Source organism: Habropoda laboriosa, unplaced genomic scaffold (genome assembly GCF_001263275.1).
Source record: "Habropoda laboriosa isolate 0110345459 unplaced genomic scaffold, ASM126327v1 scaffold65, whole genome shotgun sequence".
In the NCBI taxonomy this organism is placed as follows: domain Eukaryota; kingdom Metazoa; phylum Arthropoda; class Insecta; order Hymenoptera; family Apidae; genus Habropoda; species Habropoda laboriosa.
The window spans coordinates 89,881-105,733 of record NW_017100254.1 but is presented as its reverse complement, the minus strand read 5'-3'; the positions used below and the strand labels follow the sequence as shown (position 1 = coordinate 105,733).

The following is a 15,853-nucleotide window of genomic DNA, read 5'->3' as shown; positions in this document are numbered from 1 at the left end:
TACAACTCCACACAGGTGGACATTGTTAAATAGATTTGATTCCTACCCTGAACCATTTTAGTACTCTCGATACTTTTTATCTCAACAATATTGGCAACGACAGGCTTCGAGGCAATTCGCCCAGGCAATTTATTTTCATTTTATTTAGTAAGGAAAACCGCGAATTTATTACAATTTTTACAAAATTTCGCTGGAACACTGAAACAGAATAAAAATTAAATCGACAAGATAAGTAATTCATACGACTCACCATTCGTAACCTTTGAGATACCCTTAGTGACCCATTTTAGTCCTCCCAGCCTTCAGTTTTGACCCACAATTCACTTGGAAGCTTCTCTCAGACCCATGAAACTTTTGCAATTCCCTCAGTGGACCATTGAATTCCCCTCAGCCTTGAATTTTCATCCCACCAGTGGCCCACAATGATAGATTGAAAAACCCAAAGCCAGTGCCGAAGACCCACCAGACTTGGAAAGCTGTGAAAGGGTGACGCGCGAAAAGTGGAGTACGAATCGCGATTTATTTTCATTTTCAGGGATTTTGTTTAGTACCCGAAACCGCGAATTTTTATTATCCTCCATATTTTCCTGTAGTTGATTTTAGTTGGGACATTTAGCAAAAATTCAAAAAAGAAAAGAGAAAAGAAACGCAAAAATGGAAAAAGGGACGAAGCTATTTATCAAACGCGACGCGACGTGATAAATTCTCGTATCGATCGAAAGTAAATGGGAAAATTGACTCTAAATTGAATTAACGCGGTATACTACTTTGATACTCTAATAATGGGAGGGCGTTTGCACCATTAGTGCAGTAGAGTCCATCCAGTTCTTCTGCGGACCTCTTGGTAGTTCAGCTTCGACATGCACATGCACACACATATATAACCAACCACCAAACCCTCAAAAAATTCACTCACAATTCGCAGATTAAGCAGCTGGGCTCTGCAACGTAGATTTGGCTGCCTGGCTGCATTGCCTCCTTCCTTCCTTCCTTCCTTCCATCCTCTCAGATCGTCATCCTTCCGCAAATCATTCCAGTTCCTCGTCGTTGATTTCCCAAGACTCACAGACTCACAAAATGTGAGTCACTGTGGAATGGACGACGCGAAAAGTATTTCGAAACGCGATTTATTTAAGAGGGGAAACCGCGATATTATATTATTCTCGATTTTTAGAATGAAGTTAACTTTAAATAGAATAAACGTAAAAAAAAGAAAAGAGATATGAAATAAACACGATGTATATAAAGCAAAAGAATAAACCGCGAATTGATATCTTTCCCGAATCTCTAACGCAAGTAAATTTGAAGGAGGGTATCGATTAAACGCGTAAAAATATTCAATATAAAGCGAACTAGGGATGAAGCTATTATAATACTCAATGCAACGACTCTAGTATTTACTAAAATTCAAAAATTCTCGTATATATTCCGAAAACCGATTTTTAATTGCGAAACACTACTGAGACGGTTTAATTTGGGGCAGCCAGCTCATATTTGAGCTGGTAATACACAACACAACTAACTACTAAACCAAATCACCAGAAAAAAACCCATTTTTGTAACTCACTGTTCGCTGATTAAACAGCTGAGCTCTGCAACGTGGATTTGACTGCATTTTCTCCTTCCTTCCACTCAGGTTGTCATCTTTTCTTCCTTCCTCCCAGTTCCGATCGATTTTGCAAGACTCACCAACTCACAAAGTGTGAGTCACTGTGGAATGGACGACGCGAAAAGTACTTCGAAACGCGATTTATTTCAGTTTTATTCAGAAAGGGAGAAACCGCGAATTTATATTATTTTCAATATTATTATTGAACTAAACTTTCGTAGAACGCGAGTGAAAAATTGAAAGAATCAAAAGAAAAAACGCGAATTCGTATCTTTTTCGATTCTAGAATATAAGAAAATTTGAATAAAATACGCGACGAGAATTGGGGAGAAGCATAAGTTAAACGCGTAAAAATATTCAATAATAAACGAACTAGGGATGAAGCTATTATTTCAATACGCGATGCACTGACTCTAGTATTTACTAAAATTCAAAAATTCTCGTATAAATTCCGAAAATAGATTATTAATTACGGTAAACTACTGAGACGGTTTAATTTAGGGTGGGCATAGTGCACTCGTTCCAAATCATCTCACAATATACAATAATAAATCAACTAACTACTTAACATGCAATTCATGCAAATTCCTTGAATGGTAAATTATTAGTAAACAAAATAGCAAGTCATAAAATAAATATTTATTTCATGGTATTGTAACAAGCAAACGTTGAATACATTTTTCATTCGTGTAAGAAGAATTATTTAACACGATAAATTTAGCTGTACTATGGTTATTTTTAATCTACGACCACAGGTCAACCTGATTTTTAATCCCTACGAAATTAATTTAACCACGAGTAAGTAACGAGAACGCTAAAACCTATGTTTCCATTGAAGAATATTGTAAAAACGTATAAATTGTTATATGCAATGTTATAACAAATTGTCGGAAGTATAAATTTTTAATAAAATTGTGAAAATTGATAAATTATACCGTGTTACGATATCGGAAATCTCCCGCGAAAATCTCCCGCGAAAATTTCCCGCCTGACCTAACCGACGATTTTGCTAATGACTTTGGGGAGAGGGTACCGCAGGTATATAAGGACCCGCCGATGTCCCGCGAAATCATTTACCCTTTATACTGGGCCCTAGACACTTCGCGGCGTATTTTGACCTGAAGGTTCTGAGATGTGAATAGAGTGGTCGGGGGCTACTAGCTAGTCTATGTCCACCCTGTACACACTCAGCCTTCTTGTAACACTTGTATACATTAGAATCAATTAGAATTTCTATTACTAATTATTAAACAAATTTTAACAATTACCGGCACTCGCTAGGCACGTAATATCAGACTTTAAATACTCGACTTCGAACTTCGGTTTAGTCATAATTCTATTAATGTTATAATAACGTATAATTTATTAATTTTCACAATTTTATTATTAATTTATACTTCCAAAAATTTGTTAAAACATTACATATTATTATTTATACATTTTTGCAAGTTTCTTTGACAAATAAGTACGTTTCAACGATCTTATTACTTTCTCGTTGTGAAATCAAGTTCGGAGGATTAAAAATCAGGTTGACCCTTGGTCGTAAATTTAAAATAGCCATAGTGAAGGTGAAATTATTATTTTAAATAAATGTTTCTATACGAATTAAGAATCTATTCAACGTTTGTTTGTTGCAATACCGTGAAATAAATTGTATTATATATTTTCTCAGTTTAGACTGAATTTAAAGTTCGTAAGGATTAGAAATCAGGTTGACCTGTGGTCGTAGATTAAAAATAGCCATAGTGAAGGTAAAATTATTACGTTAAATAATTGTTTTTATACGAATTAAATATTGATTCAACGTTTATTTGTTGCAATACCGTGAAATAAATTGTATTATATATTTTTTCTGTTTACACTAAATTTAAAGTTCTGTTTACATGTTATAACAATTAGAATGTAGACGTTTTGCCGTTTCACGGTTTTTCCTCTGTTAATTATGTGTTTATAAATCATTTCAAACTAAAGCAGCACCATGCCCACCCTTAATTAAACCGTCTCAGTAGTTTACCGTAATTAATAATCTATTTTCGGAATTTATACGAGAATTTTTGAATTTTAGTAAATACTAGAGTCAGTGTCCACCCTGTACACACTCAGCCTTCTTGTAACACTTGTATACATTAGAATCAATTAGAATTTCAATACAATAGACTGAATAACAATTCATTTTAACTAATACCTATTAGAAATTTTCCTTTTAAAACAAATATAAATCATTTTACCAATTACTGGTACTTGCTAGACATTTAATATCAGACTTTAAATATTCTCCTTTCGGTTCTTTTAAATACAATCAAATAATTTCTTCAATTATCGATACTGACTTGGAATACTCCGCTTCGAATAAAATATTTCGAAATTATTTTGAAGGTTTAGGGAAATAAACATTTGAATTTTAGTCATCGTTGTTCTTCAGACTTGTCGAATAGGATATTGAAATTACTTTGAGAGGTTGCTTTTTCGTAATAGCAATTGAAATTAATTTGAAATTTTTCTTTCAGTATCCTTGTGGAACTTGTAACGAATGCTGCTCCTAATTCTTAACACTTGCTGTAAAATTATTAGTTTTTGCATTTTAACAAAGTGAATTAATATTCCTAATTCTTATAAAATTATTAATAAACGTGAAATATTCTTGTAACGGTAATCTTATGAGAAATACTCGTATAATTAATTCTGAAATTTTTGCTTACATGTTATAACAATTGTAACGTTTACGTTTTGCTGTTTCGCAGTGTTTTCTCTGTGAATTCTATGTTTCGAATTTATTTCAAGCTAAAGTAACGTCTGTGTACTGCAGTTCAACCTAATTTACTTAAATTCGAATTACGATACAGTATATTTACAATTCTACCTGAATTTTCGAAATTATAAACATCACCAGTAAACTTCCATTGCATGTAAACAATATTCTCCACTAATCGGTAATTATAAAGTAATTATAAAGCAATTATAAAGTAATTACCGAAAAATATACACTTACATTCTCATGTTGGATCATTTACCTCTCTTCTTCTCGTCTGTTCACACATTCTCTCTAACTCTCCCAATTTCGTTATCCAATCGTTCCTATGTACTGTCATTTTCAAATTTCACACGTTATTCGCTATTATCCTCCCTTAACAAACCAACAAATCCCAGCACAATTAAAACAAAAATAATACACTACCAGCTTTTAAAACAAATATAAATCATTTTACCAATTACTGGTACTTGCTAAACATTTAATATCAGACTTTAAATATTCTCCTTTCGGTTCTTTTAAATACAATCAAATAATTTCTTCAATTATCGATACTGACTTGGAATACTCCGCTTCGAATAAAATATTTCGAAATTATTTTGAAGGTTTAGGGAAATAAACATTTGAATTTTAGTCATCCTTGTTCTTCAGACTAGGATATTGAAATTACTTTGAGAGGTTGCTTTTTCGTAATAGCAATTGAAATTAATTTAAAATTTTTCTTTCAGTATTTTTCATATATTTTCTTTGATATTGATTTCTCGTTGTGAAATCAAGTTCGGAGGATTAAAAATCAGGTTGACCCTTGGTCGTAAATTTAAAATAGCCATAGTGAAGGTGAAATTATTATTTTAAATAAATGTTTCTATACGAATTAAGAATCTATTCAACGTTTGTTTGTTGCAATACCGTGAAATAAATTGTATTATATATTTTCTCAGTTTCGACTGAATTTAAAGTTCGTAAGGATTAGATATCAGGTTGACCTGTGGTCGTAGATTAAAAATAGCCATAGTGAAGGTAAAATTATTACGTTAAATAATTGTTTTTATACGAATTAAATATTTATTCAACGTTTATTTGTTGCAATACCGTGAAATAAATTGTATTATATATTTTTTCTGTTTACACTAAATTTAAAGTTCTGTTTACATGTTATAACAATTAGAATGTAGACGTTTTGCCGTTTCACGGTTTTTCCTCTGTTAATTATGTGTTTATAAATCATTTCAAACTAAAGCAGCACCATGCCCACCCTTAATTAAACCGTCTCAGTAGTTTACCGTAATTAATAATCTATTTTCGGAATTTATACGAGAATTTTTGAATTTTAGTAAATACTAGAGTCAGTGCATCGCCTATTGAAATAATAGCTAATAGCCTAGTTCGTTTATTATTGAATATTTTTACGCGTTTAACTTATGCTTCTCCCCAATTCTCGTCGCGTATTTTATTCAAATTTTCTTATATTCTAGAATCGAAAAAGATATGAATTCGTGTTTTTTCTTTTGATTCTTTCAATTTTTCAATTGCATTACGCATTATTGCAATAATTTCTATCATTACATTTAATTGTAATTGTTTAGCAGCTTTTCTGCTGCTATCGACCCTACATTTTACTGACACTTGTGGAATCGACCCTACATTTTACGTGGAGGTAGGCCGACTCTATGTGATAAACAATTGGCAACCAAACGGTGGCTCGCTAAAGCGATATATTATGAAATTAAATTAATCACTCAATAAGTATTAACATTAGATTGTTTCGTATTTTTCTATTATGATTTGTGGATCCGTGTAATCTCGTAAAGGAAACAGACTGGTGTCGCGTTACACGCTTGACTGACTGCGAGCGGGATAACATGGGCGCAGCAATGACGCAGACCTAGGTGTAGGACCATCTATACTGTCACTTGTAGAATCCAAACTTACTGACTCTTGTAGAGAATTTACTGTACTCGATGATTCTGATAAAGGTACATGCAATTTGACGTTTAACGTGTGTCAATGTAGAAATTGTGACAGTTGGCTATTCGCCATTCGATGTTTAATATTTGGAAGTTACCTGCGGATGAGTTTAGCATTCGGTATTTGTCACCTTGTCGATTTGTCAACTTGCCACTCGCTAATTTGACATTCGATACACGCCGATTCGGGTACCGTCTCCGGCAAGTAATAATTTATAGCGTCACAGGGTGATCAATCGATGCACGTAATTGCATTGATACCACCACAGAGGCTTCTTCGAAATTTAGGAGCATATATATCGCAGAACACGGTTGTAAAACTGCGACGGGGACATAAAACGCGAAACTGAAAGTGGCTGCAGAACGATCAAACTTCTACGTGTAAGCACCGTGTTGAACTTAATAATTAAACCTGGAACATAAAGTTCAACGCTAGTGAAACTACCTTCGATAATTGTGATTTGATGTTTAATTTGAAATTCGAAAAGTTCCAGAATAAAATTCGAACTTATTGAGGGGGTGGAATTTTTTGAAAGGAATTTCGAATATTTTAGAAATTCGCGGGTTAAAGGATTCCCAAGAAACCTGAAATTTCCAGAAGTTTTAAAATACGAGAATTGAAAAATTCGAAAAATTTGGTATTCCCGAGGCTTAAAATTGCAGTGAGTTGAAATTTCGAATATTTCGAAAATTTGCGGATCGGAAGTTTGAAAACACGATTGAAAAATTCAAAAAATTTGGTATTCGCAATATCTGGAATTTCGCTAACTTAAAATTTCAGGACTGTGAAAATTCCAGAACTCACCCGATATTCTGACAGATACTAAAATACGTAAGTGACGGCGATTGTCCTTCTGTCAAGCAAAAATGTCAGCAATAAAAGAGAAGTTGGATAATTCGAATCGATCGTTTCGTTAACCACGAAACGTGATCGATTCAAATTAATGCAAATGGAGCCAGCAGTTTGATCGCATTACAGGCGAGACTGTGCGCGCTCAGTAGTAGCGGAACGTTATAAATCAGACCTAACAGCTTTGGATCTGAACGTCTGACATAAGGGCACTTAATTGCCAGTATCCTAGCGTGTCGCAAGATTGCGAGCCTGCAATATTCCTCCCTTGTCTCCTGCAAAATCTTGTTTATTTAAACAACGATAATTTACCGCAAAACATGCTGGAATAATGTGAAAACACGTGTATCATCTCCACGCAGTTTTTGCAATACGGGTGGTCTTTTTTTACGATCATCGAACTGGAAGTTCTAGTTAAACAGAAGGAAATTGGTATGGTAAAGGGGTAGGAAGGGGGCGAGAGAGATGAAATTGTTATATCGGCCACGCGTGTATCTCCTTCGGGGGAAATTAGTTTTTGTTTGCGCTGGACATTGTGTTATAACCATTAAAGGTAATGGAATGTTTGATGCGATAAATCGAGCTGTTCGCTCGCACGATGATGTTTATAGCGTGGGTATTCTCTTTATTAGTGGACAAATTTACTGGAGGCGTAAAACAGTTGAAGATGATTAATGAAAAATAGGATTGTAAGTACTTATGTTATCGGAAATTAAGTTTGCACAGACGGTGCAAACTTTTTTATTCGAATTCTAACGAAGCTAAGTATTTCAAACTTTGCACAATTGTTTATAGTACATTTTTCAAGGAATCGTATAATTTTTCTCGTTACGATACATCGATAGTGTTCTCGATTCTTTTTTTTTTAATAAATTATCAACAAATCTGTAGATCCAACTTAAGCATATCTATGACTTATCATTCAAGATATCTAGAAATCTACCAAGTGCAAATTCAATCTATAACATTCGGTTTCAAAGGTACATACAAACTAGAGGAAGAACGTAATCGATTTTCGATAGTCGAGCACGACACAGTCATTTTTTCAGCACTTATCAATATTTGATACGCATACATAAACCTAAGCATATCCGGCTTATTTCAGGGTACAGTTTTGAACCCAGTTGTACCCTCACACGCGCTTTACATACATATACTGCTTTAACACCTGCACACCGGGTGGACTAAAAGTCACGTAGCTAAATAAACCCTCGAAAACATACTGCAATCTTATTCTTGTGGAATAATCTTTCCATCTTGAATTAACTTTCTCCATATTTCCACATTTCTACTAGGTACATCATGCTTGTCCCTACCATTAAAATTTCATTATTATCCTCGGTTTTATGCGAGGCAACCTCTTCACGGAACACGGCGAAACTCGCCCCTGAAACCAAGTTACGAGAGGGTCTGTGTTTGTCCAAGCTGGCCCGGTACATCTGATCTATGCGCATAGAAATTGCCGCGTAAGCTACGCGCCATAGTAAGTCGGCGGGCGCAGATTCAGATTAGACACGGATTAGCCGAGAAGAGAGAGTGGGGTAGTGGAAAACTGCAATGTCGGATCTCGTGAATTTAGTATCCAAGGTAGAATGCGTCGAACCACGCGGAAATTGCTCAGACAACGTTCGTCCTTCCGGTCCCTGGGCTTGTTCAGCGACACTCGGGTAAAGTGGATTGCGCAGAAGCGTGAGCATTCGTTTGCAACGAGGCGAATCTTTGACGGCTTGACTCGACTATGGTGCACACAGGAAAGGGATAAATTGAAACGAGCTTGCCTTCTTGGCACTGATACACGCTTTGATCCGTGCGTAACGATATTTTCGGGGGAAAGATTGAGTCACCCTGTGAGACATATCCCTAGACGCGGTGAGATGTAAAGAGAGGAACACGATGGAAGTGAATTTACTTCGATGCTTGGATCGCGGGAAATGAGGTGGAGGAAATTTTACCTCAGGACCAGATGGATTTAAACCATTATGGGAAATTTTCGGTGGGTGGAATTGCCTCCAGGCAAAATTCCCCACGGTGGAATTGCAACAGAGAAAATATCTCTCCGGGTGAAATTTCCAGTAAATAAATCGTATCGTGCTGGAATTGCCCCTAGGCGAAATCCCCCGCGCTAGAATTACTCCGGCGCGAAATCCTTCCGTCGTGGAATTTCGCCCCTGGCAAATATTTCTCCGAGTGAAATTTCCGCTAAACAAAATATCTCCGAGTCTGCTAATAATTGCCTCCAAAGAAAGTTTTCCAAGAAGGAATTGCGACTGTGAAGAATTTCCACCGGGTGAAATGCTTCCTACGTATTCTGGGTCGAACTGCGCGTAGATAACATTTTCCTGTAGATGAAAGCTGTCAGAGATTAAGGTTAGCGCACGTAAGTCGGAAATAAACGAGCGATAAAAATTGCCTGCTCTTTTGATCCCTGTCTACGTCATTGCGGGAACGTTTTCGGTCACGTTAACGAGCAGCACGAACAAAGGGTAATCGGTTTTATCAACTGGAACGAGGCAGGAGCTGGTGAAACTGAACCCCCGCGGAAAGAACCGTGTAATTCAGGTTAATCACGGATTGATTAACTGCCAGCAATCGATCCGCATTGATGCAAATGAAGCCAGTGTTCTGATCGCGTTGCGGACCCTGTACTACTTGCTCTACCAACGGCGAAACGTGTATAAATCACGGACTTAACAGTCTACGAATCGGTGACGGTTGACGTAAGACCTGTCAAACTTCGACCCTCACCTTGAAAACATCTACAGCGCCGTTCATAAATAGTAGGACACCCGTTACGTTCGTACGGAAAGTATTATATAATTGAAATTCTTTTTCAAGCACAGATTAAGGAGTAACCTAAGAAAAAATGTTTAAAATGTCTTCAGTACTTACAAAGTCCCGACAACACAGGTATAGTTGGGGCCACGATATAGCGAGGTCGTAAATTAAACTCTCAAGAATCGGCACCGATTGATGTTGCGGCACTCAAGGCCGTGTGTTGCAGTCTGTTTGAGGGTTCCAACAATAAACGAATGGTAGCATATGATTTGGTACTTCAAGTAGAAAATGGTATTTCATTTACAAATGGAAAATATGTTAATATTAAGCTACACAATCTTTTTGCACTTTCTATCTGTATATAACACGAGTAGATAAACTAAGATGCTAAAGCGGCTTCCCCCAGAGGGAGAAACCCTAATTTGTCCTAGCTGCATGCAGTTTTCAGTAAGTATATTAGAATCAGTTGACTTTCGCTGGATACAAGAATTCTTCGTACGGTCCTGACAATGGTTTCAAGTACTTATCTGCTCGTATCTCTGTCAATTTTCGGGTCCCGGCAGCTAAAACATGTTTACTTTGACGTCTGACCGATTTTACGACCTCGCTATATCGTGGCCCCGACTATACCTACGGAAGAGTGTTTTCAGAAGTATAAAACGACGCGACAATCTCTGATCATAATTGATCACCGCGATCGATCAATCGTTCCCTTCTGCCCGATCCATGTATATTGATAAAGTTCCAAGTTTCCGTAGGCCCGTCAGAGTCGATGAAGGGAACATCCATTGAGAATTGTACCTTCTAAACGGATGAATCTGTCTACATAGTTTTCTAATCACTTCGTCTCTAGTTAGCAACGAATCAATCTATCGTATCGCTCCTCCACAAAATTTCACATCTATCATTGAATACATGTTAAATCGCCCTCTCACGAGTTCACTGATAAACTCTCCGCGAGCAAGTATCAAGCAGCATGAAACATGCCGCGATATTTATACAACCGGCTCGACTCGACTGCAGAAAAATCCAAAAGAAACCGCAGAACCGCGAAAGCCAGTCCCGCAGAGAGAGACTGCATCGAGAACTTTCTTCCTCTTCCCTTTCACCCCTTTTAGTCCACTTGGTGTTGGTAGAGTAAACAAAGGCAGCTCGTTGCAATGCAAATTCGCGACGGTTCTCGCGATTACAAAGCCATTAAAGAGCAACCTATGCAAATGAACGCGCGTTATATCCCCACCTAATGTTGTTTTTCTCTATTTTTTGGTTCGACTGTTCCGTCGTTCTTCCATTCATTTTTTTAAACTTGCAGATACTACCTGGCCACGACGGAAGAGGAGTCCGCTGTGCAGCATTTGTACAGGATATCCAGCAAGGCTGCTAGCGGAGAACGGAAGCCGAGTTGTTTAAGCTGCGGGATCGTCCGGGACACGGATAGAAATAGGTGTCTCTACAATACCGCTAAGTTTTCCACCGATCATTCGCATTACGTGCTCACTTGCGCCGGCCCTGGAGTACCTGACATCGCCGTTTACAACCGGGTGAGTGCCGTCAAATATCTGTGATCCCGCGTGAAACGACCTCGTGATCGCTTACTTCCACCGCGTTTGCGCATAAACACCCGATTCATGAAACTGAAAATGATTTCTCCTTTTTTATTTATCTTTTGCTTTATTTTCATTGATATTTCAGAGCATGTAATTGGAATTGATAATTTCGAATTGAGAGTGTGGAATCATTTCCTTGTTTGCTATATTCAATATCTGGTCCGTTGTATTCGTGACTGAAGAAATTGCGGAGAATTTTTTCGGAAAAGTTTTTAAAGTGTCTAATTTTCTTCTGTGAAAGTCCGCAGATCTATTGAAGCGTCCAATGACGTCTGTTCGTAGTTTCAGAGAAGAGGAATTTTAATTTGTTACCAGTCCCAGCATCTTGAGAAAAGATGAGCCAATTTCTATGCCACAAGTGGAGTAATTTTCTCAAAAAGTATACACTATCCTTATTTAGAAAGGAAAATTAATTCTTACCCCCTTGGATGCTTTACCTCGTTCTCCTCCACGTAGGAAAATTAATCTTCCCTTCTTCTCTGTGGGAAAGAAAACATTGTTTCTCAAAGAAGGAGCAAATTGATCCTACTCAAAGTGAACATTTTTACAAAATGAGCAGTCTACCCGAATTCTCCTATTTCTCGTTTCCATTTGCTTCAACCAGCAAGCAAACGAATTTACTCAAATTCTTTCACCTCTCTTAACATATTTGAAAAGTGCATCGAAAACGGTACACAAGTATCTACAGATGATAAGGTACAACGCGATATTTTTCGTTCTTTTCGAATTTCACTAGCTATTTCATCTCGTTTGCTTCACGCCTAAAAAAACATGGCAGCCGGGCGTATTTCACCGGGCGATATTCTATCTTTCTGCCAGGGGGAAAGTCTCGAATCTCGTTTTCTTTGCCGTCATGCTGCGAAAATCTGTTTGCCACGGTCTCGGTGAATTTTAATCCCAGACATCCGACATAATTTTCCCCGGCTGGATACTATACCCCCTCTTCTCCCTTTACTCCACTCATGGTATAACTCCTCTCACAAAAATATATTTCGTCGTTTCTACTGACAGCTCTTCGGCTGTCTGAACAAACGAATCCGCTGACACGTTTCACTCTGTGCAGAGAGACAGAAAAAAAAAAAAGAGAAAAGAAAAATTCGCTTGCCACCAGGACGCCCATAAATTTCTATTCGAGATTAATCGATTGTTACCCCTTTTGTGCGTCGACCAGCTATTTCTGCTACTTTATTCTCAGCCTTAGCGAGATCCGAAGCTTAGTTTCAATCGTGAAACATTTATTTCTCAAAAACTTTTCTAAACGGAGGTAATTTACAGGATGTACTTTTCGTAACTAATGAATCTCATAAAAACACCTGGCTTTCAATCGCCGTTTCCTCGCGAATTTATTCAGTGAAAGATTTTTCTAAGTGAAGCAATTTACAGGATATACCTGTATTTTACAAAATTAGTTCACTTTTCGAAAACAACGATTTTCCTATAGAGACACCCAACTTTCAATAACCTGTTTTTACCTATGTATTCAACGAATTTTCCTCTCCATCGATAAACTAGACCAAACTATCCACGTTTTTCGAACATCCCTGTGGATTAAAAAATTCCAAAACCATCTATCCAACAATTGAAAAACTAACCGAAAACAACCTCGACATCCTCGCGAAATTCGACGAATAAACACATCAGAGTAAAAATTCATCCGCGCCACCTAAAATCTCGCTCGATTCGTGAAGGATTCGCTGCATAAGCCGATGAATCGTCGATCGGGGATGCGCAGCGCGCGTGATATGTCAGTGTCCCGGAAACGGTGGCACTCTTGCGACCTCACGTTCCTCGAGTTATGTTTTATGCCGGCGCTTATTGTCCGCGTGGAACCAAGCGACAGATTTAGACGCGAGAAAATCCGGGATCCTCGATAACCGGAACTTCTTCTCGCGGCTAAGACTCCCTCTTGCCATCCTTTCCCCCCTCCTCTTAACCCTGCGCGAGCTCCTTTATTCCAGCGATCTGCTTGGCGCTGGCTAAGGAAACTTTATTTTTGGAAATATAGAAGAAAATGGGTGTGGGGTCAATTGTAAATTTCGAAAAGGGAGGATTCCGTTCGACCAGTTCTCTTAATTCTCTTGGCGCCACGTAGAACTTCCCTTCAAGGACTTGGATTTCCGTTCTCGTGTAATGTTTCTTCTTGCTCGATTTCTTTTCGCAACGATTTATTTTCTTGAACACTTTTCTCAGCAGATTTTATAGCAGATGCAGTTGCCAAAATTGTACTATTTCGAGGGTATTAGTCTGTGGCTAAGATTAAGCAAGTTTTATGTTAAGTTAGAGGCGTGTTTTTTGTAATACAGTGTGAATGGTAAGATTTAATTCAGTGAGAATGGAGAATTTGTGATTGGAAATGACAAAAATTTGATCGAAAGGAAGAGACATTTAGTGATAAGAAAAAGACCCTTCATGCTAAGTTAGAGGTTTCTTTCTGCAATACATTTTGTACCAGAATACAAAAAAAAAGAAAGAAAGATAGGATTTCATTGATTGATCCACTAAATCGGAGCTATAGGTTTGTAAAAGATTTTTACAAAAGATTTGTAAAAGACATTTTGTACCATGAAAAAGGCTCCTTTAACGGGTAAAAGATTACATCGGTCACACCTGATCTTTCAAAACATTCATCTGCATTCACTACCGGCCAAAAGTTTGGAATCACCTCCCACTTTTCATAAATGTTAAATCTGCTGCTAATTTTTTGCACTAAATCGGAGCTATAGGTTTGTAAAAGATTTTTACAAAAGATTTGTAAAAGACATTTTGTATCATGAAAAAGGCTCCTTTAACGGGTAAAAGATTACATCGGTCACACCTGATCTTTCAAAACATTCATCTACATTCACTACCGGCCAAAAGTTTGGAATCACCTCCCACTTTTCATCAATGTTAAATCTGCTGCTAATTTTTTATAGATTTCAAGTTTATCTCAATTCTACTTTTATCAATGTATCTCATATCAATTGATTCGAATGATAAAAAATTCTCAAAGTCGCTGACTTTTTTTCTGAAAATTTTTGTTTAAATTGTAATGCTCAGTAGTGTAAATTGTTTTATCCAATTCACACATCTACCACTACTTTGTTCATATTAACTCCTTGACTCATGATTTATTTGGTTGACTATACATCTAAGCGTCAGCTCTTTACTGTTCCAGTTTTTACTCCCTTTATTAGGTAAGAAAGCTAATGTGTTACAGGTGTATTACATTTGGTAATCCTCAGACTGATAAATTAAAATGAAAATTAGTTTTTGTTACTAATATAACTGATTTTATCGCATCTTGACCAGAATCTGTGTCATGAGTCTTGTTATTATAAATAAAATGAAAATTGGTTAAAATATGTGCATACATCAGACAATTCTCGACCAACTTCTAACGGCCTTCTGTTTCGACGAGTTGTTTCTGTTTCACCAGGTGGTATTCCACTTAGGATGGGGCAAGTTTGTTTCGAAATGAAACTCGCCGATCTAATTTTAATTTAATTTCTTAATTTCCATAACCCTGGCCGCGGACCGTCCTTATCTTAGCCCCTCGAGGCTCTTTCTCCCTCATCCCTTCGCGTTTTTCACCGCGGAATTTCATTTTCTCCAGCTGTATTTAAAAGAGTGGAAAGTTTATTTGGAAATATTCAAACGAAAATTGAAGTTATCGCGGCGGCCAGTTTTGTTCCATCCCCCTCTCCACCATCGTTACCTCGAGCTACTCTCATTCAACTTCTCGATCGAATTTTAATTTGATTTCTTAATTCTTCTCTCTCTCCCTCTCTCTCTCTCTCTCTCTCTCTCTCTCTCTCTCTCTCTCTCTCTCCCTCTCTCTCTCTCTCTCTCTCTCTCTCTCTCTCTCTCTCTCTCTCTCGTTTAAACTTCCACCACTCGACCGTCTTTCTGCCTTTAAAAACGCTTTATTTCCCTCCTCTGTTCCTTTTCACTTTCCTCCCTTCCTTCCATCTTTCTCTTCTCTCCAGAGGCTCCTGAAAATTTCCACGAAAATATTAAAAGTTAATCTGGCGGATGTTACACGAGGAAATTCACGAGGAAAGGAGAGGGTAACAAAGTTGCGATTTATATTCGATAAATTACGAAGTTATCGTTTTCGAGATATTGTTTACACAGCATGGAATGAACAGGGTATTAAACAATGAGGATGGTTTATAATTGGTTAACAAATAGTCGCCAGCCGTTGAAACGATTCGTTACAAGCGTCGAAAATGGTATTTATCAAGACACAGGGCTGGTGAACATGATACTGTTATCAGGGGGGAGTCGAATTAAATAAATATTCCCGCCGTTTGG

The 15,853-nt window shown here is 37.3% G+C and overlaps 1 protein-coding gene across 2 annotated transcripts in view; it reads left to right on the top strand.

Annotated features, from left to right (window-relative positions):
* LOC108572313 (venom dipeptidyl peptidase 4-like) overlaps positions 1 to 15,853 on the top strand; it is a 321,177-nt gene that overhangs the window by 281,502 nt on the left and 23,822 nt on the right. For both annotated transcript variants that reach the window (XM_017934526.1, XM_017934525.1), the window contains one exon: positions 11,263 to 11,491. In XM_017934526.1, the coding sequence (XP_017790015.1) occupies positions 11,263 to 11,491 (229 nt within the window). The remainder of the gene's footprint in view (positions 1 to 11,262; positions 11,492 to 15,853) is intronic.